Raw genomic sequence first — 26,771 nt, forward strand, 5'->3', positions numbered from 1 at the left:
ATTACCCTCTAACAGCACTGTGGGATTACCCCTAACAGCACTGTGGGATTACCCTCTAACAGCACTGTGGGATTACCCCTAACAGCACTGTGGGATTACCCCCTAACAGCACTGTGGGATTACCCTCTAACAGCACTGTGGGATTACCCCCTAACAGCACTGTGGGATTACCCCCTAACAGCACTGTGGGATTACCCCCTAACAGCACTGTGGAATTACCCCCTAACAGCACTGTGGGATTACCCCCTAACAGCACTGTGGGATTACCCCTAACAGCATTGTGGGATTACCCCCTAACAGCACTGTGGGATTACCCTCTAACAGCACTGTGGGATTACCCCTAACAGCATTGTGGGATTACCCCCTAACAGCACTGTGGGATTACCCCTAACAGCACTGTGGGATTACCCCTAACAGCACTGTGGGATTACCCCTAACAGCACTGTGGGATTACCCCCTAACAGCACTGTGGGATTACCCCTAACAGCACTGTGGGATTACCCTCTAACAGCACTGTGGGATTACCCCCTAACAGCATTGTGGGATTACCCCCTAACAGCACTGTGGGATTACCCCCTAACAGCACTGTGGGATTACACCCTAACAGCACTGTGGGATTACCCTCTAACAGCACTGTGGGATTACCCCCTAACAGCACTGTGGGATTACCCCCTAACAGCACTGTGGGATTACCCCTAACAGCATTGTGGGATTACCCCCTAACAGCACTGTGGGATTACCCTCTAACAGCACTGTGGGATTACCCCCTAACAGCACTGTGGGATTACCCCCTAACAGCATTGTGGGATTACCCCTAACAGCACTGTGGGATTACCCCCTAACAGCACTGTGGGATTACCCCTAACAGCATTGTGGGATTACCCCCTAACAGCACTGTGGGATTACCCTCTAACAGCACTGTGGGATTACCCCCTAACAGCACTGTGGGATTACCCCCTAACAGCATTGTGGGATTACCCCTAACAGCACTGTGGGATTACCCCCTAACAGCACTGTGGGATTACCCCTAACAGCACTGTGGGATTACCCCTAACAGCATTGTGGGATTACCCCCTAACGTCACTGTGGGATTACCCCCTAACAGCACTGTGGGATTACCCCTAACAGCACTGTGGGATTACCCCTAACAGCACTGTGGGATTACCCCCTAACAGCACTGTGGGATTACCCCTAACAGCACTGTGGGATTACCCCCTAACAGCACTGTGGGATTACCCCCTAACAGCACTGTGGGATTACCCCCTAACAGCACTGTGGGATTACCCCCTAACAGCACTGTGGGATTAACCCCTAACAGCACTGTGGGATTACCCCTAACAGCACTGTGGGATTACCCCTAACAGCACTGTGGGATTACCCCCTAACAGCACTGTGGGATTACCCCTAACAGCACTGTGGGATTACCCCTAACAGCACTGTGGGATTACCCCTAACAGCACTGTGGGATTACCCCCTAACAGCACTGTGGGATTACCCCCTAACAGCACTGTGGGATTACCCCCTAACAGCACTGTGGGATTACCCCCTAACAGCACTGTGGGATTACCCCTAACAGCACTGTGGGATTACCCCTAACAGCACTGTGGGATTACCCCCTAACAGCACTGTGGGATTACCCCCTAACAGCACTGTGGGATTACCCCCTAACAGCACTGTGGGATTACCCCCTAACAGCACTGTGGGATTACCCCCTAACAGCACTGTGGGATTACCCCCTAACAGCACTGTGGGATTACCCCCTAACAGCACTGTGGGATTACCCCTAACAGCACTGTGGGATTACCCCTAACAGCACTGTGGGATTACCCCCTAACAGCACTGTGGGATTAACCCCTAACAGCACTGTGGGATTCCCCTTAACAGCACTGTGGGATTACCCCTAACAGCACTGTGGGATTACCCCTAACAGCACTGTGGGATTACCCCTAACAGCACTGTGGGATTACCCCCTAACAGCACTGTGGGATTACCCCTAACAGCACTGTGGGATTACCCCTAACAGCACTGTGGGATTACCCCTAACAGCACTGTGGGATTACCCCCTAACAGCACTGTGGGATTACCCCCTAACAGCACTGTGGGATTACCCCCTAACAGCACTGTGGGATTACCCTCTAACAGCACTGTGGGATTACCCCCTAACAGCACTGTGGGATTACCCCCTAACAGCACTGTGGGATTACCCCTAACAGCATTGTGGGATTACCCCTAACAGCACTGTGGGATTACCCTCTAACAGCACTGTGGGATTACCCCTAACAGCATTGTGGGATTACCCCCTAACAGCACTGTGGGATTACCCCCTAACACCACTGTGGGATTACCCCTAACAGCACTGTGGGATTACCCCCTAACAGCACTGTGGGATTACCCCCTAACACCACTGTGGGATTACCCCTAACAGCACTGTGGGATTACCCCCTAACAGCACTGTGGGATTACCCTCTAACAGCATTGTGGGATTACCCCCGAACAACACTGTGGGATTACCCCGAACAGCATTGTGGGATTACCCCCTAACAGCACTGTGGGATTACCCCCTAACAGCACTGTGGGATTACCCCTAACAGCACTGTGGGATTACCCCTAACAGCACTGTGGGATTACCCCCTAACAGCACTGTGGGATTACCCCCTAACAGCACTGTGGGATTACCCCCTAACAGCACTGTGGGATTACCCCCTAACAGCACTGTGGGATTACCCCCTAACAGCACTGTGGGATTACCCCTAACAGCACTGTGGGATTACCCCCTAACAGCACTGTGGGATTACCCTCTAACAGCACTGTGGGATTACCCCCTAACAGCACTGTGGGATTACCCCCTAACAGCACTGTGGGATTACCCCCTAACAGCACTGTGGGATTACCCTCTAACAGCACTGTGGGATTACCCCCTAACAGCACTGTGGGATTACCCCTAACAGCACTGTGGGATTACCCCTAACAGCACTGTGGGATTACCCCTAACAGCACTGTGGGATTACCCCCTAACAGCACTGTGGGATTACCCCCTAACAGCACTGTGTGATTACCCCTAACAGCACTGTGGGATTACCCCCTAACAGCACTGTGGGATTACCCCCTAACAGCACTGTAGGATTACCCCCTAACAGCACTGTGGGATTACCCCCTAACAGCACTGTGGGATTACCCCCTAACAGCACTGTAGGATTACCCCCTAACAGCACTGTGGGATTACCCCCTAACAGCACTGTGGGATTACCCCCTAACAGCACTGTAGGATTACCCCTAACAGCACTGTGGGATTACCCCCTAACAGCACTGTGGGATTACCCCCTAACAGCACTGTAGGATTACCCCCTAACAGCACTGTAGGATTACCCCCTAACAGCACTGTAGGATTACCCCCTAACAGCACTGTGGGATTACCCCCTAACAGCACTGTGGGATTACCCCCTAACAGCACTGTGTGATTACCCCTAACAGCACTGTGGGATTACCCCCTAACAGCACTGTGGGATTACCCCTAACAGCACTGTGGGATTACCCCTAACAGCACTGTGGGATTACCCCTAACAGCACTGTGGGATTACCCCCTAACAGCACTGTGGGATTACCCCCTAACAGCACTGTGGGATTACCCCCTAACAGCACTGTGGGATTACCCCCTAACAGCACTGTAGGATTACCCCCTAACAGCACTGTGGGATTACCCCCTAACAGCACTGTGGGATTACCCCCTAACAGCACTGTGGGATTACCCCCTAACAGCACTGTGGGATTACCCCCTAACAGCACTGTGGGATTACCCCTAACAGCACTGTGGGATTACCCCCTAACAGCACTGTGGGATTACCCTCTAACAGCACTGTGGGATTACCCCCTAACAGCACTGTGGGATTACCCCCTAACAGCACTGTGGGATTACCCTCTAACAGCACTGTGGGATTACCCCTAACAGCACTGTGGGATTACCCCTAACAGCACTGTGGGATTACCCCTAACAGCACTGTGGGATTACCCCCTAACAGCACTGTGGGATTACCCCCTAACAGCACTGTGTGATTACCCCCTAACAGCACTGTGGATTACCCCTAACAGCACTGTGGGATTACCCCCTAACAGCACTGTGGGATTACCCCTAACAGCACTGTGGGATTACCCCCTAACAGCACTGTGTGATTACCCCTAACAGCACTGTGGGATTACCCCCTAACAGCACTGTGGGATTACCCCTAACGGCACTGTGGGATTACCCCCTAACAGCACTGTGGGATTACCCCCTAACAGCACTGTGGGATTACTCCCTAACAGCACTGTGGGATTACCCCGTAACAGCACTGTGGGATTACCCCCTCACAGCACTGTGCGATTACCCCTAACAGCACTGTGGGATTACCCCCTAACAGCACTGTGTGATTACCCCCTAACAGCACTGTGGGATTACCCCCTCACAGCACTGTGCGATTACCCCTAACAGCACTGTGGGATTACCCCCTAACAGCACTGTGGGATTACCCCCTAACAGCACTGTGGGATTACCCCTAACAGCACTGTGGGATTACCCCCTAACAGCACTGTGGGATTACCCCCTAACAGCACTGTGGGATTACCCCCTAACAGCACTGTGGGATTACCCCTAACAGCACTGTGGGATTACCCCCCTAACAGCACTGTGGGATTACCCCCTAACAACACTGTGGGATTACCCCCTAACAGCACTGTGGGATTACCCCCTAACAGCACTGTGGGATTACCCCCTAACAGCACTGTGGGATTACCCCTAACAGCACTGTGGGATTACCCCGTAACAACACTGTGGGATTACCCCTAACAGCACTGTGGGATTACCCCCTAACAGCACTGTGGGATTACCCCTAACAGCACTGTGGGATTACCCCCTAACAACACTGTGGGATTACCCCTAACAGCACTGTGGGATTACCCCTAACAGCACTGTGGGATTACCCATAACAGCCCTGTGGGATTACCCCCTAACAGCACTGTGGGATTACCCCCTAACAGCACTGTGGGATTACCCCCCTAACAGCACTGTGGGATTACCCCCTAACAGCACTGTGGGATTACCCCCCTAACAGCACTGTGGGATTACCCCTAACAGCACTGTGGGATTACCCCTAACAGCACTGTGGGATTACCCCCTAACAGCACTGTGGGATTACCCCTAACAGCACTGTGGGATTACCCCCTAACAGCACTGTGGGATTACCCCCTAACACCACTGTGGGATTACCCCTAACAGCATTGTGGGATTACCCCCTAACAGCACTGTGGGATTACCCCCTAACAGCACTGTGGGATTACCCCCTAACAGCACTGTGGGATTACCCCTAACAGCACTGTGGGATTACCCCTAACAGCACTGTGGGATTACCCCCTAACAGCACTGTGGGATTACCCCTAACAGCACTGTGGGATTACCCCCTAACAGCACTGTGGGATTACCCCCTAACAGCACTGTGGGATTACCCCCTAACAGCACTGTGGGATTACCCCCTAACAGCACTGTGGGATTACCCCTAACAGCACTGTGGGATTACCCCCTAACAGCACTGTGAGATTACCCCCTAACAACACTGTGGGATTACCCCCTAACAGCACTGTGGGATTACCCCCTAACAGCACTGTGGGATTACCCCCTAACAGCACTGTGGAATTACCCCCTAACAGCACTGTGGGATTACCCCCTAACAGCACTGTGGGATTACCCCTAACAGCACTGTGGAATTACCCCCTAACAGCACTGTGGGATTACCCCCTAACAACACTGTGGGATTACCCCCTAACAGCACTGTGGGATTACCCCCTAACAGCACTGTGGGATTACCCCCTAACAGCACTGTGGGATTACCCCTAACAGCACTGTGGGATTACCCCTAACAGCACTGTGGGATTACCCCTAACAGCACTGTGGGATTACCCCTAACAGCACTGTGGGATTACCCCCTAACAACTCTGTGGGATTACCCCTAACAGCACTGTGGGATTACCCCCTAACAGCTCTGTGGGATTACCCCTAACAGCACTGTGGGATTACCCCTAACAGCACTGTGGGATTACCCCCTAACAACTCTGTGGGATTACCCCTAACAGCACTGTGGGATTACCCCTAACAGCTCTGTGGGATTACCCCTAACAGCTCTGTGGGATTACCCCTAACAGCACTGTGGGATTACCCCTAACAACACTGTGGGATTACCCCCTAACAGCACTGTGGGATTACCCCTAACAACACTGTGGGATTACCCCTAACAGCACTGTGGGATTACCCCTATCAGCACTGTGGGATTACCCCCTAACAGCACTGTGGGATTACCCCTAACAACACTGTGGGATTACCCCTAACAGCACTGTGGGATTACCCCCTAACAGCACTGTGGGATTACCCCTAACAGCACTGTGGGATTACCCCTAACAGCACTGTGGGATTACCCCCTAACAGCACTGTGGGATTACCCCCTAACAACACTGTGGGATTACCCCTAACAGCACTGTGGGATTACCCCCTAACAGCACTGTGGGATTACCCCTAACAGCACTGTGGGATTACCCCCTAACAGCACTGTGGGATTACCCCTAACAGCACTGTGGGATGACCCCCTAACATCACTGTGGGATTACCCCCTAACAGCACTGTGGGATTACCCCCTAACAGCACTGTGGGATTACCCCTAACAGCACTGTGGGATTACCCCCTAACAGCACTGTGGGATTACCCCCTAACAGCACTGTGGGATTACCCCCTAACAGCACTGTGGGATTACCCCCTAACAGCACTGTGGGATGACCCCCTAACAGCACTGTGGGATTACCCCCTAACAGCACTGTGGGATTACCCCTAACAGCACTGTGGGATTACCCCCTAACAGCACTGTGGGATTACCCCTAACAGCACTGTGGGATGACCCCCTAACAGCACTGTGGGATTACCCCCTAACAGCACTGTGGGATTACCCCCTAACAGCACTGTGGGATTACCCCCTAACAGCACTGTGGGATTACCCTCTAACAGCACTGTGGGATTACCCCCTAACAGCACTGTGGGATTACCCCCTAACAGCACTGTGGGATTACCCCTAACAGCACTGTGGGATTACCCCCTAACAGCACTGTGGGATTACCCCCTAACAGCACTGTGGGATTACCCCTAACAGCACTGTGGGATTACCCCCTAACAGCACTGTGGGATTACCCCCTAACAGCACTGTGGGATTACCCCCTAACAGCACTGTGGGATTACCCCTAACAGCACTGTGGGATTACCCCCTAACAGCACTGTGGGATTACCCCCTAACAGCACTGTGGGATTACCCCTAACAGCACTGTGGGATTACCCCCTAACAGCACTGTGGGATTACCCCTAACAGCACTGTGGGATTACCCCCTAACAGCACTGTGGGATTACCCCCTAACAGCACTGTGGGATTACCCCTAACAGCACTGTGGGATTACCCCCTAACAGCACTGTGGGATTACCCCTAACAGCACTGTGGGATTACCCCCTAACAGCACTGTGGGATTACCCGTAACAGCACTGTGGGATTACCCCCTAACAGCACTGTGGGATTACCCCCTAACAGCACTGTGGGATTACCCCTAACAGCACTGTAGGATTACTGCCTAACAGCACTGTGTGATTACCCCTAACAGCACTGTGGGATTACCCCCTAACAGCTCTGTGGGATTACCCCCTAACAGCACTGTGGGATTACCCCTAACAGCACTGTGGGATTACCCCCTAACAGCTCTGTGGGATTACCCCCTAACAGCACTGTGGGATTACCCCTAACAGCACTGTGGGATTACCCCCTAACAGCACTGTGGGATTACCCCTAACAGCACTGTGGGGTTACCCCCTAACAGCACTGTGGGATTACCCCTAACAGCACTGTGGGATTACCCCCTAACAGCACTGTGGGATTACCCCCTAACAGCACTGTGGGATTACCCCTAACAGCACTGTAGGATTACCCCTAACAGCACTGTGGGATTACCCCTAACAGCACTGTGGGATTACCCCTAACAGCACTGTCGGAGCACCTCCACCACACGGACTGCAGCGGTTCAAGAAGGCGGCTCCCCGCGACCATTTCAGGGGCAACTGGTGATGGGCAATAAATGCCGGCCTTGCAAGCGATGCCCACATCCCGAGAATGAATTTTTTTTTTTTAACTTGCCTGGGTGTTGGCTGAAGATCTTACCTTCAGGATCCTGCTTTGATCCTTCGTCTGGATCAGCAAGTGTATCTCAGCGATGAATTTCTCGATGGAGCTGCTCTTCTTGGAGATGAGCTTGAAGTTTCCCTCCAGTGACTGCACCAGGTTCTCCGATTCCCTCCGCAGCTTCTCGCTCAGGGTGGTCTCCTGCTCCTGCAGGAACTGGTGCAATTTGGCAAATTCGGCCTCAATGTTTTCCTGGAGGCTCTTTCCCAGCTCCTAGAACATGAAGGAGGGGGAAATGGAGCGTCAACAGTCACAGGGCGCCAACCGACAAAGGCCTTTCAGCCTATTCACTCTCACCCTCCCTCAGTAGCCAAACCTACCGTCTTCCCACTGCAGCACCGTGGGGGCCTTTGGCTCAATGGTAGCAGTCGCGCCTCCAAGGTTCAGCGTTCAAACTCTCTGCAAACTTCAGCCCATAAACCCTCCCGCCATATAGATCTAACCAACTTATCGGTCGGTGTGAAGTTGGTTACAGCCATGCAAGGAGTGTTCGGGTCAGACTGTTAATCAGCCTGAGAATCCTTCCACGACTTCGCACTGTTCTCCAAGGGAAGAGTGTGAAGATGCGAACACAACAGATTGGTTGTAATCTACCAAAATTCCCTGGATTCTGGAGAGGTCCCAGCGGATTGGAAAACCGCAAATGTAACGCCCCTATTTAAGAAAGGAGGGAGAGAGAAAGCAGGAAACTATAGGCCAGTTAGCCTCACATCTGTCATTGGGAAAATGCTGGAGTCCATCATTAAGGAAGTGATAACAGGACATTTAGAAAATCATAATATAGTCAAGCAGAGTAAGCATGGTTTTATGAAAGGGAAATCATGTTTGACAAATTTGCTGGAGTTCTTTGAGGATGTAACAAGCAGGGTGGATAAAGGGGAACCAGTAGATGTCATGTATTTGGATTTTTAGAAGGCAATCGATAAGGTGCCACATAAAAGGTTAATGCATAAGATAAGAGCTCACGGAGTTGGGGGTAATATATTAGCATGGATAGAAAACAGAGAGTCGGGATAAATGGGTCATTTTCAGGTTGGCAAACTGTAACTAGTGGGGTGCTGCAGGGATTGGTGCAGGGGCCTCAACTATTTACAATCTATATTAATGACTTGGATGAAGGGACCGAGTGTAATGTAGCCAAATTTGCTGATGATACAAAGATAGGTGGGAAAGCAAATTGTGTGGAGGACACAAAGTATCTCCAAAGGGATATAGACAGGCTAAGTGAGTGGGCAAAAATCTGGTAGATGGGGTTTAACGTGGGAAAATGCGAGGTTGTCCACTTTGGTAGGAAAGATAAAAAAGCAAATTATTATTTAAATGGGGATAGATTACAAAATGCTGAGGTACAGAGGGATCTGGGGGTCCTTATACATGAATCACAAAAAGTTAGCATGTGGATACAGCAAGTAATTAGGAAGGCAAATGGAGTGTTGGCCTTTATTGCAAAGGGAATGGAGTATAAAAGTAGGGAAGTCTTGTTCCAACTGTGCAGGGCGTTGGTGAGACCACACCTGGAGTATTGCGTACAGTTTTGGTCTCCTTATTTAAGGAAGGATATACTTGAATTGGAGGCAGTTCAAAGAAGGTTCACGAGGTTGATTCCGGAAATGAAGGGGTTGACTTATGAGGAAAGGTTGAGCAGGTTGGGCCTACACTCATTGGAGTTTAGAAGAATGAGAGGGGATCTTATTGAAACATATAAGATTCTGAGGGGGCTCGACAGGGTAGCTGCAGAGAGGATGTTTCCCCTCGTGGGGGAATCTAGAACTAGGGGGCAGAGTCTCAGAATAAGGGGGCACCCATTTAAATCGGAAATGAGGAATTTCTTCTCTCAGAGGTTCGTGAATCTGTGGAATTCTCTTCCCCAGAGAGCTGTGGAGGCTGGGTCATTGAATATATTTAAGGTGGAGATAGACAGATTTTTGAATGGTAAGGGAGTCCAGGGTTATGGGGAGCGGGCAGGGAAGTGGAGTTGAGGCCAAGATCGGATCAGCCACGATCTTATTGAATGGCGGAGCAGGCTCGAGGGGTCAAATGACCTACTCCTGCTCCTATTTCTTATGTTCTTATGTTATGTTTTTATATACAGTATCCAGCTGTTCCTTAAAAGAGCCCAGTTTCCAGGCATCATCCATCCTTTCTGGTAGCCGGTTCCCACTGCTGGCTCCTTTCTCTGTAAAGAAATACTTCCTGGTTTCTACCATAAACGTTCCCTTTATAACTATGATGATGAACTGGCCTTCTTGTCCGGAAGTCTGCCTTTACTCTTGCCACTGGTGTGTGTGCGCTTGCGTACAATTTGATGCAGTATTATTTCCTACCACCAGGTGGCAGTGGGCAGCACTTCCCGTCTCTGAGTCAGAAGGTTGTGGGTTCGAGCCCCCGCTCCAGAGACATGAGCACATAATCCAGGCTGACACTCCCAGTGCAGTGCTGAGGGAGTGCTGCACTGTCAGAAGTGCCGCCTTTCAAATAAGACGTTAAGCCGAGGCCCAGTCTGCTCTCTCAGGTGGACCTTAAAGATCCCGCGGCCACTATTTCGATGAAGAGCAGGGAGTTCTCCCCGGTGTCCTGGGGCCAATATTTATCCCTCAACCAACATCACTAAAACAGATTATCTGGCCATTGTCACATTGCTGTTTCTGGGAGCTTGCTGTGCGCAAATGGGCTGCCGCGTTTCCTACATTTCATACATTACAACAGTGACTACACTTGAAAAGAATTTCCATTGGCTGTAAAGCGCTTTGAGACATCCTGAGGCCGTGAAAACAGCTACAGAAATGCAAGTCTTTTTTCTTTACGTTCAACATTTTGCAAATTGCTTTAAGCACCCTCTGCTGGCAGGAAAGGCAGTTCTACAGGAGCAGGCTTGGCATCCGGGACCCTGCCTCACACCACGAACCAACCGCCCCTCGTCCAGAACCGTTACTAATGTGGTATTGCAACCACTGACCAGGCAGTGCAGGCAGTTCTAGTTAACCTGACCTTGATCTTCCCTCTGTAGGATAGAACAGAACCTCTTATCTCTGTTCCCAATTATTAACCCAATCCTTTGAATGGCCAGCAATCACAACAGTAACCATAGGCACCTATCACCTTCATACTACTTGGTAGTGCTCCGTGCGTTGGGTGTGAAAGGCTCGCACTTTCTGTTTGGGGTGGGTGAATACCATTGCCTTTCCAGTCACAGTGCTGCAACAACAACAGCTTGCATTTATATAGCGTCTTTCACATAGTAAAACGTCCCAAGGTGCTTCACAGGTGCCTTATCAAACGTTCAGGCTTGGGCTGATAAGTGGCAGGTAACATTCGTGCCACAGAAGTGCCAGGCAATGACTATCTCCAACAAGCGAGAGTCTAACCACCTCCACTTGACATTCAACAGCATTACCATCACCGAATCCCCCACCATCAACATCCTGGCGGTCACCATTGACCAGAAACTTAACTGGACCAGCCACATAAATACTGTGGCAACAAGAGCAGGTCAAAGGCTAGGTATTCTGCAGCGAGTGCTTCACCTCCTGACTCCCTAAAGCATTTCCACCATCTACAAGGCACAAGTAAGGAATGTGATGGAATACTCGCCACTTGCCTGGATGAGTGCAGCTCCAACAACACTGAAGAAGCTCGACACCATCCAGGACAAAGCAGCTCGCTTGATTGGCACCCCATCCACCACCTTAAACATTCATTCCCTCCACCACCGGCGTACCGTGGCTGCAATGTGTACGGTGGCATAGTGGTTAGCACTGTTGCCTCACAGCGCCAGGGACCCGGGTTCAAATCCAGCCTCGGGCAACTGTCTGTGTGGAGTTTGCACATTCTCCCCGTGTTTGCGTGGGTTTCCTCCGGGTGCTCCGGTTTCATCCCACAGTCCAAAGATGTGCGGGTTAGGTTGATTTGGCTATGATAAATTGACCCTTAGTGTTAGGGGAGTAAATACGTGGGGTTACGGGGATAGGGTGGGATATGTGTCGGTGCAGGCTCGATGGGCCGTAATGACCTCTATCTGCATTGTGGGGATTCTGTGATTCTGTGATCTACAAGATGCACTGCAGCAACTCGCCAAGGCTTCTTTGGCAGCACCTCCCAAACCCGCGCCCTCTTCCACCTAGAAGGACAAGGGCAGTAGGCGCATGGGAACACCATCACCTCCAAGGTCCCCTCCAAGTCACACATCATCCTGACTTAGAAATATATCGCCGATCCTTCATCGTCGCTGGGTCAAAATCCTGGAACTCCCTCCCTAACAGCACTGTGGGAGTACCTTCACCACACAGACGGCAGCCGTTCAAGATGGCAGCTCACCACCGCCTTCTCAAGGGCAACTAGGGATGGGCAATAAATAGCGGCCTTGCCAGTGACGCCCTGATTCCATGAACGAATAAAAAACATTTTTTTTTAATGTGACACCGAGCCACATAATGTGATATTGGGACTGGTGAGTAAAGGTTTGGTTTTAAGCAGCATCTTAGAGAAAGAAAGAAGAAAGAAAGACTTGCATTTATACAGCACCTTTCACGACCACCGGACGTCTCAAAGCGCTTTACAGTCAATGAAGTACTTTTTAAGTGTAGTTACTGTTGTAAAGTGGGAGACACGGCAGCCAATTTGCGCACAGCAAGCTCCCACAAACAGCAATGTCATAATGACCAGATAATCTGTTTTTGTTATGTGGATTGAGGCATAAATATTGGCCCAGGACACCGGGGATAACTCCCCTGCTCTTCTTCGACATAGTGCCTTGGGATCTTTTACGTTGTCCTAAGAGAGCAGACGAGGCCTTGAAGAGAGAGAGGTAAAAAGGTGGCTAGGTTTAGGGAGGGAATTCCAAAGCTTAGGGCCCAGGCAGCTGAAGGCACGGCCGCCAATGGTGGAGCGATGAAAATCGGGGAAGTGCGAGAGTCCAGAATTGGAGGAGCGCAGAGATCTCGGAGGGTTGTAGGGCTGGAGGAGGTTACAGAGTTAGGGAGGAGGGCGAGGACATGGAGGGAATTGAACACGACGATAAGAATTGTGAAATCGAGGCGTTACTGGACCGGGAGCCAGTGTAGGTCAGTGAGCACAGGGGGTGATGGGTAAACAGCAGCCAGTGTAGGTCAGTGAGCACAGGGGGTGATGGGGGAACAGGAGCCAGTGTAGGTCAGTGAGCACAGGGGGTGATGGCTGAACAGGAGCCAGTGTAGGTCAGTGAGCACAGGGGGTGATGGGTGAACAGGAGCCAGTGTAGGTCAATGAGCACAGGGGGTGATGGGGGAACAGGAGCCAGTGTAGGTCAGTGAGCACAGGGGGTGATGGGTGAACAGGAGCCAGTGTAGGTCAGTGAGCACAGGGGGTGATGGGTGAACAGGAGCCAGTGTAGGTCAGTGAGCACAGGGGGTGATGGGTGAACAGGAGCCAGTGTAGGTCAGTGAGCACAGGGGGTGATGGGTGAACAGGAGCCAGTGTAGGTCAGTGAGCACAGGGGGTGATGGGTGAACAGGAGCCAGTGTAGGTCAGTGAGCACAGGGGGTGATGGGTGAACAGGAGCCAGTGTAGGTCAGTGAGCACAGGGGGTGATGGGTGAACAGGAGCCAGTGTAGGTCAGTGAGCACAGGGGGTGATGGGTGAACAGGAGCCAGTGTAGGTCAGTGAGCACAGGGGGTGATGGGTGGACAGGAGCCAATGTAGGTCAGTGAGCACAGGGGGTGATGGGTGAACAGGAGCCAGTGTAGGTCAGTGAGCACAGGGGGTGATGGGTGAACAGGAGCCAGTGTAGGTCGGTGAGCACGGGGGGTGATGGGTGAACAGGAGCCAATGTAGGTCAGTGAGCACAGGGGGTGATGGGTGAACAGGAGCCAGTGTAGGTCAGTGAGCACAGGGGGTGATGGGTGAACAGGAGCCAGTGTAGGTCAGTGAGCACAGGGGGTGATGGGTGAACGGGAGCCAGTGTAGGTCAGTGAGCACAGGGGGTGATGGGTGAACAGGAGCCAGTGTAGGTCAGTGAGCACAGGGGGTGATGGGTGAACAGGAGCCAGTGTAGGTCAGTGAGCACAGGGGGTGATGGGTGAACAGGAGCCAGTGTAGCTCAGTGAGCACAGGGGGTGATGGGTGAACAGGAGCCAGTGTAGGTCAGTGAGCACAGGGGGTGATGGGTAAACAGCAGCCAATGTAGGTCAGTGAGCACAGGGGGTGATGGGTGAACAGGAGCCAGTGTAGGTCAGTGAGCACAGGGGGTGATGGGTGAACAGGAGCCAGTGTAGGTCAGTGAGCACAGGGGGTGATGGGTGAACGGGAGCCAGTGTAGGTCAGTGAGCACAGGGGGTGATGGGTGAACAGGAGCCAGTGTAGGTCAGTGAGCACAGGGGGTGATGGGTGAACAGGAGCCAGTGTAGCTCAGTGAGCACAGGGGGTGATGGGTGAACAGGAGCCAGTGTAGGTCAGTGAGCACAGGGGGTGATGGGTGAACAGGAGCCAGTGCAGGTCGGTGAGCACGGGGGGTGATGGGTGAGCAGGAGCCAATGTAGGTCAGTGAGCACAGGGGGTGATGGGTGAACAGGAGCCAGTGTAGGTCAGTGACCACAGGGGGTGATGGGTGAACAGGAGCCAGTGTAGGTCAGTGAGCACAGGGGGTGATGGGGGAACAGGAGCCAGTGTAGGTCAGTGAGCACAGGGGGTGATGGGTGAACGGGAGCCAGTGTAGGTCAGTGAGCACAGGGGGTGATGGGTGAACGGGAGCCAGTGTAGGTCAGTGAGCAGAGCGGGGGATGGGTGAACGGGAGCCAGTGAAGGTCAGTGAGCACAGGAGTTGATGGGTGAAAAGGAGCCAGTGTAGGTCAGTGAGCACAGGGGGTGATGGGTGAACAGGAGCCAGTGTAGGTCAGTGAGCACAGGGGGTGATGGGTGAACAGCAGCCAGTGTAGGTCAGTGAGCACAGGGGGCGATGGGTGAACAGGAGCCAGTGTAGGCCAGTGAGCATAGGGGTTGATGGGTGAAGGGAGCCAGTGTAGGTCAGTGAGCACAGGGGGCGATGGGTGAACAGGAGCCAGTGTAGGCCAGTGAGCACAGGGGGTGATGGGTGAACAGGAGCCAGTGTAGGTCAGTGAGCACAGGGGGTGATGGGTGAACAGGAGCCAGTGTAGGTCAGTGAGCACGGGGTGTGATGGGTGAACGGGAGCCAGTGAAGGTCAGTGAGCACAGGGGGTGATGGGTGAACAGGAGCCAGTGTAGGTCAGTGAGCACGGGGGGTGATGGGTGAACAGGAGCCAGTGTAGGCCAGTGAGCACAGGGGGTGATGGGTGAACAGGAACCAGTGTAGGTCAGTGAGCACAGGGGGTGATGGGGGAACAGGAGCCAGTGTAGGTCAGTGAGCACGGGGGGTGATGGGTGAACAGGAGCCAGTGTAGGTCAGTGAGCACAGGGGGTGATGGGTGAAGGGAGCCAGTGTAGGTCAGTGAGCACAGTGGGTGATGGGTGAACAGGAGCCAGTGTAGGTCAGTGAGCACAGGGGGTGATGGGTGAACAGGAGCCAGTGTAGGTCAGTGAGCACAGGGGGCGATGGGTGAACAGGAGCCAGTGTAGGTCAGTGAGCACAGGGGGTGATGGGTGAACAGGAGCCAGTGTAGGTCAGTGAGCACAGGGGGTGATGGGTGAACAAGAGCCAGTGTAGGTCAGTGAGCACAGGGGGTGATGGGTGAACGGAAGCCAGTGTAGGTCAGTGAGCACAGGGGGTGATGGGTGAACAGGAGCCAGTGTAGGTCAGTGAGCGCAGTGGGCGATGGGAGAACAGGAGCCAGTGTAGGTCAGTGAGCACAGGGGGTGATGGGTGAACAGGAGCCAGTGTAGTTCAGTGAGCACAGGGGGTGATGGGTGAACAGGAGCCAGTGTAGGTCATTGAGCACAGGGGGTGATGGGTGTACAGGAGCCAGTGTAGGTCAGTGAGCACAGTGGGTGATGGGTGAAAGGGAGCCAGTGTAGGTCAGTGAGCACAGTGGGTGATGGGTCAAAGGGAGCCAGTGTAGGCCAGTGAGCACAGGGGGTGATGGGTAAACAGGAGCCAGTGTAGGTCAGTGAGCACAGGGGGTGATGGGTGAACAGGAGCCAGTGTAGGTCAGTGAGCACAGGGGGTGATGGGTGAACAGGAGCCAGTGTAGGTCAGTGAGCACAGGGGGTGATGGGTGAACGGGAGCCAGAGTAGGTCAGTGAGCACAGGGGGTGATGGGTGAACAGGAGCCAGTGTAGGTCAGTGAGCACAGGGGGTGATGGGTGAACAGGAGCCAGTGTAGGTCAGTGAGCACAGGGGGTGATGGGTGAACAGGAGCCAGTGTAGGTCAGTGAGCACAGTGGGTGATGGGTGAACAGGAGCCAGTGTAGGTCAGTGAGCACAGGGGGTGATGGGTGAACAGGAGCCAGTGTAGGTCAGTGAGCACAGGGGGTGATGGGTGAACATGAGCCAGTGTAGGTCAGTGAGCACAGAGGGTGATGGGTGAACAGGAGCCATTGTAGGTCAGTGAGCACAAGGGGTGATGGGTGAACAGGAGCCAGTGTAGATCAGTGAGCACAGCGGGTGATGGGTGAAAGGGAGCCAGTGTAGGTCAGTGAGCAGAGTGCGTGATGGGTGAACGGGAGCCAGTGTATGTCAGTGAGCACTTGGGGTGGTGGGTGAACATGAGCAAGTGTAGGTCAGTGAGCACAGGGGGTGATGGGTGAACAGGAGCCAGTGTAGGTCAGTGAGCACAGGGGGTGATGGGTGAACAGGAGCGAGTGTAGGTCAGTGAGCACAGGGGGTGATGGGTGAACAGGAGCCAGTGTAGGTCAGTGAGCACAGGGGGTGATGGGTGAACAGGAGCGAGTGTAGGTCAGTGAGCACAGGGGGTGATGGGTGAACAGGAGCCAGTGTAGGGTGTTGAGCACAGAGTGTGATGGGTGAACGGGAGCCGGTGTAGGTCAGTGAGCACGGGGGGTGATGGATGAACAGAAGCCAGTGTAAGTTGGTGAGCCCGGCGGCTGATGGGTGAACGGGAGCCAGTGTAGGTCAGCGAGCACAGGGGGTGATGGGTGAACAGCAGCCAGTGTAGGTCAGTGAGCAGAGAGTGTGATGGGTGAACAGGAGCCAGTGTAGGTCAGTGAGCACAGCGGGTGATGGGTGAACAGGAGCCAGTGTAGGTCAATGAGCACAGGGGGTGGTGGATGAACAGGAGCCAGTGTAGGTCAGTGAGCACAGGAGGTGATGGGTGAACAGAAGCAAGTGTAGGTCAGTGAGCACAGGGGGGATGATGGTTGAACAGGAGCCAGTGTAGGTCAGTGAGCACAGGGGGTGATGGGTGAACAGGAGCCAGTGTAGGTCAGTGAGCACAGGGGGTGATGGGTGAACAGGAGCCAGTGTAGGTCAGTGAGCACAGGAGGTGATGGGTGAACAGGAGCCAGTGTAGGTCAGTGAGCACAGAGGGTGATGGGTGAACAGGAGCCAGTGTAGGTCAGCGAGCACAGGGGGTGATGTGTGAACAGGAGCCAGTGTAGGTCAGTGAGCACAGGGGGTGATGGGTGAACAGCAGCCAGTGTAGGTCAGTGAGCACAGGGGGTGATGGGTGATGGGTGAACAGCAGCCAGGGTAGGTCAGTGAGCACAGGGGGTGATGGGTGAACAGGAGCCAGTGTAGGTCAGTGAGCACAGGGGGTGATGGGTGAACAGGAGTCAGTGTAGGCCAGTGAGCACAGGGGTTGATGGGTGAAGGGAGCTAGTGTAGGTCAGTGAGCACAGGGGGTGATGGGTGAACAGGAGCCAGTGTATGTCACTGAGCACAGGGGGTGATGGGTGAACAGGAGCCAGTGTAGGTCAGTGAGCACAGGGGGTGATGGGTGAACAGGAGCCAGTGTAGGTCAGTGAGCACAGGGGGTGATGGGTGAACAGGAGCCAGTGTAGGCCAGTGAGCACAGGGGGTGATGGGTGAACAGGAGCCGGTGTAGGTCAGTGAGCACAGGAGGGTGATGGGTGAACAGGAGCCAGTGTAGGTCAGTGAGCACAGGGGGTGATGGGTGAACAGGAGCCAGTGTAGGTCAGTGAGCACAGGGGGTGATGGGTGATGGGTGAACAGCAGCCAGTGTAGGTCAGTGAGCACAGGGGGTGATGGGTGAACAGGAGCCAGTGTAGGTCAGTGAGCACAGGGGGTGATGGGTGAACAGGAGCCAGTGTAGGCCAGTGAGCACAGGGGTTGATGGGTGAAGGGAGCTAGTGTAGGTCAGTGAGCACAGGGGGTGATGGGTGAACAGGAGCCAGTGTATGTCACTGAGCACAGGGGGTGATGGGTGAACAGGAGCCAGTGTAGGTCAGTGAGCACAGGGGGTGATGGGTGAACAGGAGCCAGTGTAGGTCAGTGAGCACAGGGGGTGATGGGTGAACAGGAGCCAGTGTAGGCCAGTGAGCACAGGGGGTGATGGGTGAACAGGAGCCAGTGTAGGTCAGTGAGCACAGGAGGGTGATGGGTGAACAGGAGCCAGTGTAGGTCACTGAGCACGGGGGGTGATGGGTGAACAGGAGCCAGTGTAGGTCAGTGAGCACAGGGTGTGATGGGTGAACAGGAGCCAGTGTAGGCCAGTGAGCACAGGGGGTGATGGGTGAACAGGAGCCAGTGTAGGTCAGTGAGCACAGGGTGTGATGGGTGAACAGGAGCCAGTGTAGGTCAGTGAGCACGGGGTGTGATGGGTGAACGGGAGCCAGTGTAGGTCAGTGAGCACAGGGGGTGATGGGTGAACAGGAGCCAGTGTAGGTCAGTGAGCACGGTGGGTGATGGGTGAACAGGAGCCAGTGTAGGCCAGTGAGCACAGGGGCTGATGGGTGAACAGGAACCAGTGTAGGTCAGTGAGCACAGGGGGTGATGGGTGAACAGGAACCAGTGTAGGTCAGTGAGCACGGGGGGTGATGGGTGAACAGGAACCAGTGTAGGTCAGTGAGCACAGGGGGTGATGGGTGAACAGGAGCCAGTGTAGGTCAGTGAGCACAGGGGGTGATGGGTGAACAGGAGCCAGTGTAGGTCAGTGAGCACAGGGGGTGATGGGTGAAGGGAGCCAGTGTAGGTCAGTGAGCACAGTGGGTGATGGGTGAACAGGAGCCAGTGCTGATCAGTGAGCACAGGGGGCGATGGGTGAACAGGAGCCAGTGTAGGTCAGTGAGCACAGGGGGTGATGGGTCAACAGGAGTCAGTGTAGGTCAGTGAGCACAGGGGGTGATGGGTGAACAGGAGCCAGTGTAGGTCAGTGAGCACAGGTGAGTGATGGGTGAACAGGAGCCAGTGTAGGTCAGTGAGCACAGGGGGGTGATGGGTGAACAGGAGCCAGTGTAGGTCAGTGAGCACGGGGGGTGATGGGTGAACAGGAGCCAGTGGAGGTCAGTGAGCACAGGGGGTGATGGGTGAACAGGAGCCAGTGTAGGTCAGTGAGCACGGGGGGTGATGGGTGAACAGGAGCCAGTGTAGGTCAGTGAGCACAGGGGGTGATGGGTGAACAGGAGCCAGTGTAGGTCAGTGAGCACAGGGGGTGATGGGTGATGGGTGAACAGCAGCCAGTGTAGGTCAGTGAGCACAGGGGGTGATGGGTGAACAGGAGCCAGTGTAGGTCAGTGAGCACAGGGGGTGATGGGTGAAAAGGAGCCAGTGTAGGTCAGTGAGCACAGGGGGTGATGGGTGAACAGGAGCCAGTGTAGGTCAGTGAGCACAGGGGGTGATGGGTGAACAGGAGCCAGTGTAGGTCAGTGAGCACAGGGGGTGATGGGTGTACAGGAGCCAGTGTAGGTCAGTGAGCACAGTGGGTGATGGGTGAAAGGGAGCCAGTGTAGGTCAGTGAGCACAGGGCGTGATGGGTAAACAGGAGCCAGTGTAGGTCAGTGAGCACAGGGGGTGATGGGTGAATGGGAGCCAGTGTAGGTCAGTGAGCACAGTGGGTGATGAGTGAAAGGGAGCCAGTGTAGGTCAGTGAGCACAGGGGGTGCTGGGTAAACAGGAGCCAGTGTAGGTCAGTGAGCACAGGGAGTGATGGGTGAACAGGAGCCAGTGTAGGTCAGTGAGCACAGGAGGGTGATGGGTGAACAGGAGCCAGTGTAGGTCAGTGAGCACAGGGGGGGATGGGTGAACAGGAGCCAGTGTAGGTCAGTGAGCACAGGGGGTGATGGGTGATGGGTGAACAGCAGCCAGTGTAGGTCAGTGAGCACAGGGGGTGATGTGTGAACAGGAGCCAGTGTAGGCCAGTGAGCACAGGGGGTGATGGGTGAACAGGAGCCAGTGTAGGTCAGTGAGCACAGGGGGTGATGTGTGAACAGGAGCCAGAGTGGGTCAGTGAGCACGGGGGGTGATGGCTGAACAGGAGCCAGTGTAGGTCAGTGAGCACAGGGGGTGATGGGTGAACAGGAGCCAGTGTAGGTCAGTGAGCACAGGGGGTGATGGGTGAACAGGAGGCAGTGTAGGTCAGTGAGCACAGGGGGTGATGGGTGAACAGGAGCCAGTGTAGGTCAGCGAGCACAGGGGGTGATGGGTGAACAGAAGCCAGTGTACGTCAGTGAACACAGGGAGTGATGGGTGAACAGAAGCCAGTGTAGGTCAGTGAGCACAGGGGGTGATGGGTGAACAGGAGTCAGTGTAGGCCAGTGAGCACAGGGGTTGATGGGTGAAGGGAGCTAGTGTAGGTCAGTGAGCACAGGGGGTGATGGGTGAACAGGAGCCAGTCTATGTCACTGAGCACAGGGGGTGATGGGTGAACAGGAGCCAGTGTAGGTCAGTGAGCACAGGGGGTGATGGGTGAACAGGAGCCAGTGTAGGTCAGTGAGCACAGGGGGTGATGGGTGAACAGGAGCCAGTGTAGGCCAGTGAGCACAGGGGGTGATGGGTGAACAGGAGCCAGTGTAGGTCAGTGAGCACAGGAGGGTGATGGGTGAACAGGAGCCAGTGTAGGTCAGTGAGCACAGGGGGTGATGGGTGAACAGGAGCCAGTGTAGGTCAGTGAGCACAGGGGGTGATGGGTGATGGGTGAACAGCAGCCAGTGTAGGTCAGTGAGCACAGGGGGTGATGGGTGAACAGGAGCCAGTGTAGGTCAGTGAGCACAGGGGGTGATGGGTGAACAGGAGCCAGTGTAGGCCAGTGAGCACAGGGGTTGATGGGTGAAGGGAGCTAGTGTAGGTCAGTGAGCACAGGAGGTGATGGGTGAACAGGAGCCAGTGTAGGTCAGTGAGCACAGAGGGTGATGGGTGAACAGGAGCCAGTGTAGGTCAGCGAGCACAGGGGGTGATGTGTGAACAGGAGCCAGTGTAGGTCAGTGAGCACAGGGGGTGATGGGTGAACAGCAGCCAGTGTAGGTCAGTGAGCACAGGGGGTGATGGGTGATGGGTGAACAGCAGCCAGGGTAGGTCAGTGAGCACAGGGGGTGATGGGTGAACAGGAGCCAGTGTAGGTCAGTGAGCACAGGGGGTGATGGGTGAACAGGAGTCAGTGTAGGCCAGTGAGCACAGGGGTTGATGGGTGAAGGGAGCTAGTGTAGGTCAGTGAGCACAGGGGGTGATGGGTGAACAGGAGCCAGTGTATGTCACTGAGCACAGGGGGTGATGGGTGAACAGGAGCCAGTGTAGGTCAGTGAGCACAGGGGGTGATGGGTGAACAGGAGCCAGTGTAGGTCAGTGAGCACAGGGGGTGATGGGTGAACAGGAGCCAGTGTAGGCCAGTGAGCACAGGGGGTGATGGGTGAACAGGAGCCGGTGTAGGTCAGTGAGCACAGGAGGGTGATGGGTGAACAGGAGCCAGTGTAGGTCAGTGAGCACAGGGGGTGATGGGTGAACAGGAGCCAGTGTAGGTCAGTGAGCACAGGGGGTGATGGGTGATGGGTGAACAGCAGCCAGTGTAGGTCAGTGAGCACAGGGGGTGATGGGTGAACAGGAGCCAGTGTAGGTCAGTGAGCACAGGGGGTGATGGGTGAACAGGAGCCAGTGTAGGCCAGTGAGCACAGGGGTTGATGGGTGAAGGGAGCTAGTGTAGGTCAGTGAGCACAGGGGGTGATGGGTGAACAGGAGCCAGTGTATGTCACTGAGCACAGGGGGTGATGGGTGAACAGGAGCCAGTGTAGGTCAGTGAGCACAGGGGGTGATGGGTGAACAGGAGCCAGTGTAGGTCAGTGAGCACAGGGGGTGATGGGTGAACAGGAGCCAGTGTAGGCCAGTGAGCACAGGGGGTGATGGGTGAACAGGAGCCAGTGTAGGTCAGTGAGCACAGGAGGGTGATGGGTGAACAGGAGCCAGTGTAGGTCACTGAGCACGGGGGGTGATGGGTGAACAGGAGCCAGTGTAGGTCAGTGAGCACAGGGTGTGATGGGTGAACAGGAGCCAGTGTAGGCCAGTGAGCACAGGGGGTGATGGGTGAACAGGAGCCAGTGTAGGTCAGTGAGCACAGGGTGTGATGGGTGAACAGGAGCCAGTGTAGGTCAGTGAGCACGGGGTGTGATGGGTGAACGGGAGCCAGTGTAGGTCAGTGAGCACAGGGGGTGATGGGTGAACAGGAGCCAGTGTAGGTCAGTGAGCACGGTGGGTGATGGGTGAACAGGAGCCAGTGTAGGCCAGTGAGCACAGGGGCTGATGGGTGAACAGGAACCAGTGTAGGTCAGTGAGCACAGGGGGTGATGGGTGAACAGGAACCAGTGTAGGTCAGTGAGCACGGGGGGTGATGGGTGAACAGGAACCAGTGTAGGTCAGTGAGCACAGGGGGTGATGGGTGAACAGGAGCCAGTGTAGGTCAGTGAGCACAGGGGGTGATGGGTGAACAGGAGCCAGTGTAGGTCAGTGAGCACAGGGGGTGATGGGTGAAGGGAGCCAGTGTAGGTCAGTGAGCACAGTGGGTGATGGGTGAACAGGAGCCAGTGCTGATCAGTGAGCACAGGGGGCGATGGGTGAACAGGAGCCAGTGTAGGTCAGTGAGCACAGGGGGTGATGGGTCAACAGGAGTCAGTGTAGGTCAGTGAGCACAGGGGGTGATGGGTGAACAGGAGCCAGTGTAGGTCAGTGAGCACAGGTGAGTGATGGGTGAACAGGAGCCAGTGTAGGTCAGTGAGCACAGGGGGGTGATGGGTGAACAGGAGCCAGTGTAGGTCAGTGAGCACGGGGGGTGATGGGTGAACAGGAGCCAGTGGAGGTCAGTGAGCACAGGGGGTGATGGGTGAACAGGAGCCAGTGTAGGTCAGTGAGCACGGGGGGTGATGGGTGAACAGGAGCCAGTGTAGGTCAGTGAGCACAGGGGGTGATGGGTGAACAGGAGCCAGTGTAGGTCAGTGAGCACAGGGGGTGATGGGTGATGGGTGAACAGCAGCCAGTGTAGGTCAGTGAGCACAGGGGGTGATGGGTGAACAGGAGCCAGTGTAGGTCAGTGAGCACAGGGGGTGATGGGTGAAAAGGAGCCAGTGTAGGTCAGTGAGCACAGGGGGTGATGGGTGAACAGGAGCCAGTGTAGGTCAGTGAGCACAGGGGGTGATGGGTGAACAGGAGCCAGTGTAGGTCAGTGAGCACAGGGGGTGATGGGTGTACAGGAGCCAGTGTAGGTCAGTGAGCACAGTGGGTGATGGGTGAAAGGGAGCCAGTGTAGGTCAGTGAGCACAGGGCGTGATGGGTAAACAGGAGCCAGTGTAGGTCAGTGAGCACAGGGGGTGATGGGTGAATGGGAGCCAGTGTAGGTCAGTGAGCACAGTGGGTGATGAGTGAAAGGGAGCCAGTGTAGGTCAGTGAGCACAGGGGGTGCTGGGTAAACAGGAGCCAGTGTAGGTCAGTGAGCACAGGGAGTGATGGGTGAACAGGAGCCAGTGTAGGTCAGTGAGCACAGGAGGGTGATGGGTGAACAGGAGCCAGTGTAGGTCAGTGAGCACAGGGGGGGATGGGTGAACAGGAGCCAGTGTAGGTCAGTGAGCACTGGGGGTGATGGGTGATGGGTGAACAGCAGCCAGTGTAGGTCAGTGAGCACAGGGGGTGATGTGTGAACAGGAGCCAGTGTAGGCCAGTGAGCACAGGGGGTGATGGGTGAACAGGAGCCAGTGTAGGTCAGTGAGCACAGGGGGTGATGTGTGAACAGGAGCCAGAGTGGGTCAGTGAGCACGGGGGGTGATGGCTGAACAGGAGCCAGTGTAGGTCAGTGAGCACAGGGGGTGATGGGTGAACAGGAGCCAGTGTAGGTCAGTGAGCACAGGGGGTGATGGGTGAACAGGAGGCAGTGTAGGTCAGTGAGCACAGGGGGTGATGGGTGAACAGGAGCCAGTGTAGGTCAGCGAGCACAGGGGGTGATGGGTGAACAGAAGCCAGTGTACGTCAGTGAACACAGGGAGTGATGGGTGAACAGAAGCCAGTGTAGGTCAGTGAGCACAGGGGGTGATGGGTGAACAGGAGTCAGTGTAGGCCAGTGAGCACAGGGGTTGATGGGTGAAGGGAGCTAGTGTAGGTCAGTGAGCACAGGGGGTGATGGGTGAACAGGAGCCAGTCTATGTCACTGAGCACAGGGGGTGATGGGTGAACAGGAGCCAGTGTAGGTCAGTGAGCACAGGGGGTGATGGGTGAACAGGAGCCAGTGTAGGTCAGTGAGCACAGGGGGTGATGGGTGAACAGGAGCCAGTGTAGGCCAGTGAGCACAGGGGGTGATGGGTGAACAGGAGCCAGTGTAGGTCAGTGAGCACAGGAGGGTGATGGGTGAACAGGAGCCAGTGTAGGTCAGTGAGCACAGGGGGTGATGGGTGAACAGGAGCCAGTGTAGGTCAGTGAGCACAGGGGGTGATGGGTGATGGGTGAACAGCAGCCAGTGTAGGTCAGTGAGCACAGGGGGTGATGGGTGAACAGGAGCCAGTGTAGGTCAGTGAGCACAGGGGGTGATGGGTGAACAGGAGCCAGTGTAGGCCAGTGAGCACAGGGGTTGATGGGTGAAGGGAGCTAGTGTAGGTCAGTGAGCACAGGGGGTGATGGGTGAACAGGAGCCAGTGTATGTCACTGAGCACAGGGGGTGATGGGTGAACAGGAGCCAGTGTAGGTCAGTGAGCACAGGGGGTGATGGGTGAACAGGAGCCAGTGTAGGTCAGTGAGCACAGGGGGTGATGGGTGAACAGGAGCCAGTGTAGGCCAGTGAGCACAGGGGGTGATGGGTGAACAGGAGCCAGTGTAGGTCAGTGAGCACAGGAGGGTGATGGGTGAACAGGAGCCAGTGTAGGTCACTGAGCACGGGGGGTGATGGGTGAACAGGAGCCAGTGTAGGTCAGTGAGCACAGGGTGTGATGGGTGAACAGGAGCCAGTGTAGGCCAGTGAGCACAGGGGGTGATGGGTGAACAGGAGCCAGTGTAGGTCAGTGAGCACAGGGTGTGATGGGTGAACAGGAGCCAGTGTAGGTCAGTGAGCACGGGGTGTGATGGGTGAACGGGAGCCAGTGTAGGTCAGTGAGCACAGGGGGTGATGGGTGAACAGGAGCCAGTGTAGGTCAGTGAGCACGGTGGGTGATGGGTGAACAGGAGCCAGTGTAGGCCAGTGAGCACAGGGGCTGATGGGTGAACAGGAACCAGTGTAGGTCAGTGAGCACAGGGGGTGATGGGTGAACAGGAACCAGTGTAGGTCAGTGAGCACGGGGGGTGATGGGTGAACAGGAACCAGTGTAGGTCAGTGAGCACAGGGGGTGATGGGTGAACAGGAGCCAGTGTAGGTCAGTGAGCACAGGGGGTGATGGGTGAACAGGAGCCAGTGTAGGTCAGTGAGCACAGGGGGTGATGGGTGAAGGGAGCCAGTGTAGGTCAGTGAGCACAGTGGGTGATGTGTGAACAGGAGCCAGTGCAGGTCAGTGAGCACAGGGGGCGATGGGTGAACAGGAGCCAGTGTAGGTCAGTGAGCACAGGGGGTGATGGGTCAACAGGAGTCAGTGTAGGTCAGTGAGCACAGGGGGTGATGGGTGAACAGGAGCCAGTGTAGGTCAGTGAGCACAGGTGAATGATGGGTGAACAGGAGCCAGTGTAGGTCAGTGAGCACAGGGGGGTGATGGATGAACAGGAGCCAGTGTAGGTCAGTGAGCACGGGGGGTGATGGGTGAACAGGAGCCAGTGGAGGTCAGTGAGCACAGGGGGTGATGGGTGAACAGGAGCCAGTGTAGGTCAGTGAGCACGGGGGGTGATGGGTGAACAGGAGCCAGTGTAGGTCAGTGAGCACAGGGGGTGATGGGTGAACAGGAGCCAGTGTAGGTCAGTGAGCACAGGGGGTGATGGGTGATGGGTGAACAGCAGCCAGTGTAGGTCAGTGAGCACAGGGGGTGATGGGTGAACAGGAGCCAGTGTAGGTCAGTGAGCACAGGGGGTGATGGGTGAAAAGGAGCCAGTGTAGGTCAGTGAGCACAGGGGGTGATGGGTGAACAGGAGCCAGTGTAGGTCAGTGAGCACAGGGGGTGATGGGTGAACAGGAGCCAGTGTAGGTCAGTGAGCACAGGGGGTGATGGGTGTACAGGAGCCAGTGTAGGTCAGTGAGCACAGTGGGTGATGGGTGAAAGGGAGCCAGTGTAGGTCAGTGAGCACAGGGCGTGATGGGT

At 55.0% G+C, this 26,771-nt stretch overlaps 2 protein-coding genes across 3 annotated transcripts in view; both read right to left on the reverse strand.

The window, feature by feature from the left end:
• The window catches only part of LOC147095799 (zinc-binding protein A33-like), a 198,380-nt gene that overhangs the window by 128,964 nt on the left and 42,645 nt on the right, over window positions 1-26,771 (reverse strand). The window contains exon 3 of the mRNA XM_085974806.1: window positions 8,208-8,441. Within this exon, the coding sequence (XP_085830932.1) occupies window positions 8,208-8,441 (234 nt within the window). The remainder of the gene's footprint in view (window positions 1-8,207; window positions 8,442-26,771) is intronic.
• Window positions 1-26,771, reverse strand: part of LOC147095800 (vesicle-trafficking protein SEC22b-like) — a 523,236-nt gene that overhangs the window by 45,983 nt on the left and 450,482 nt on the right. The gene's annotated exons all lie outside the window — the stretch shown is intronic.

Source organism: Somniosus microcephalus, unplaced genomic scaffold (genome assembly GCF_052327205.1).
Source record: "Somniosus microcephalus isolate GS21.2 unplaced genomic scaffold, FLI_Smic_1.0 unresolved_chr1, whole genome shotgun sequence".
NCBI lineage: Eukaryota > Metazoa > Chordata > Chondrichthyes > Squaliformes > Somniosidae > Somniosus > Somniosus microcephalus.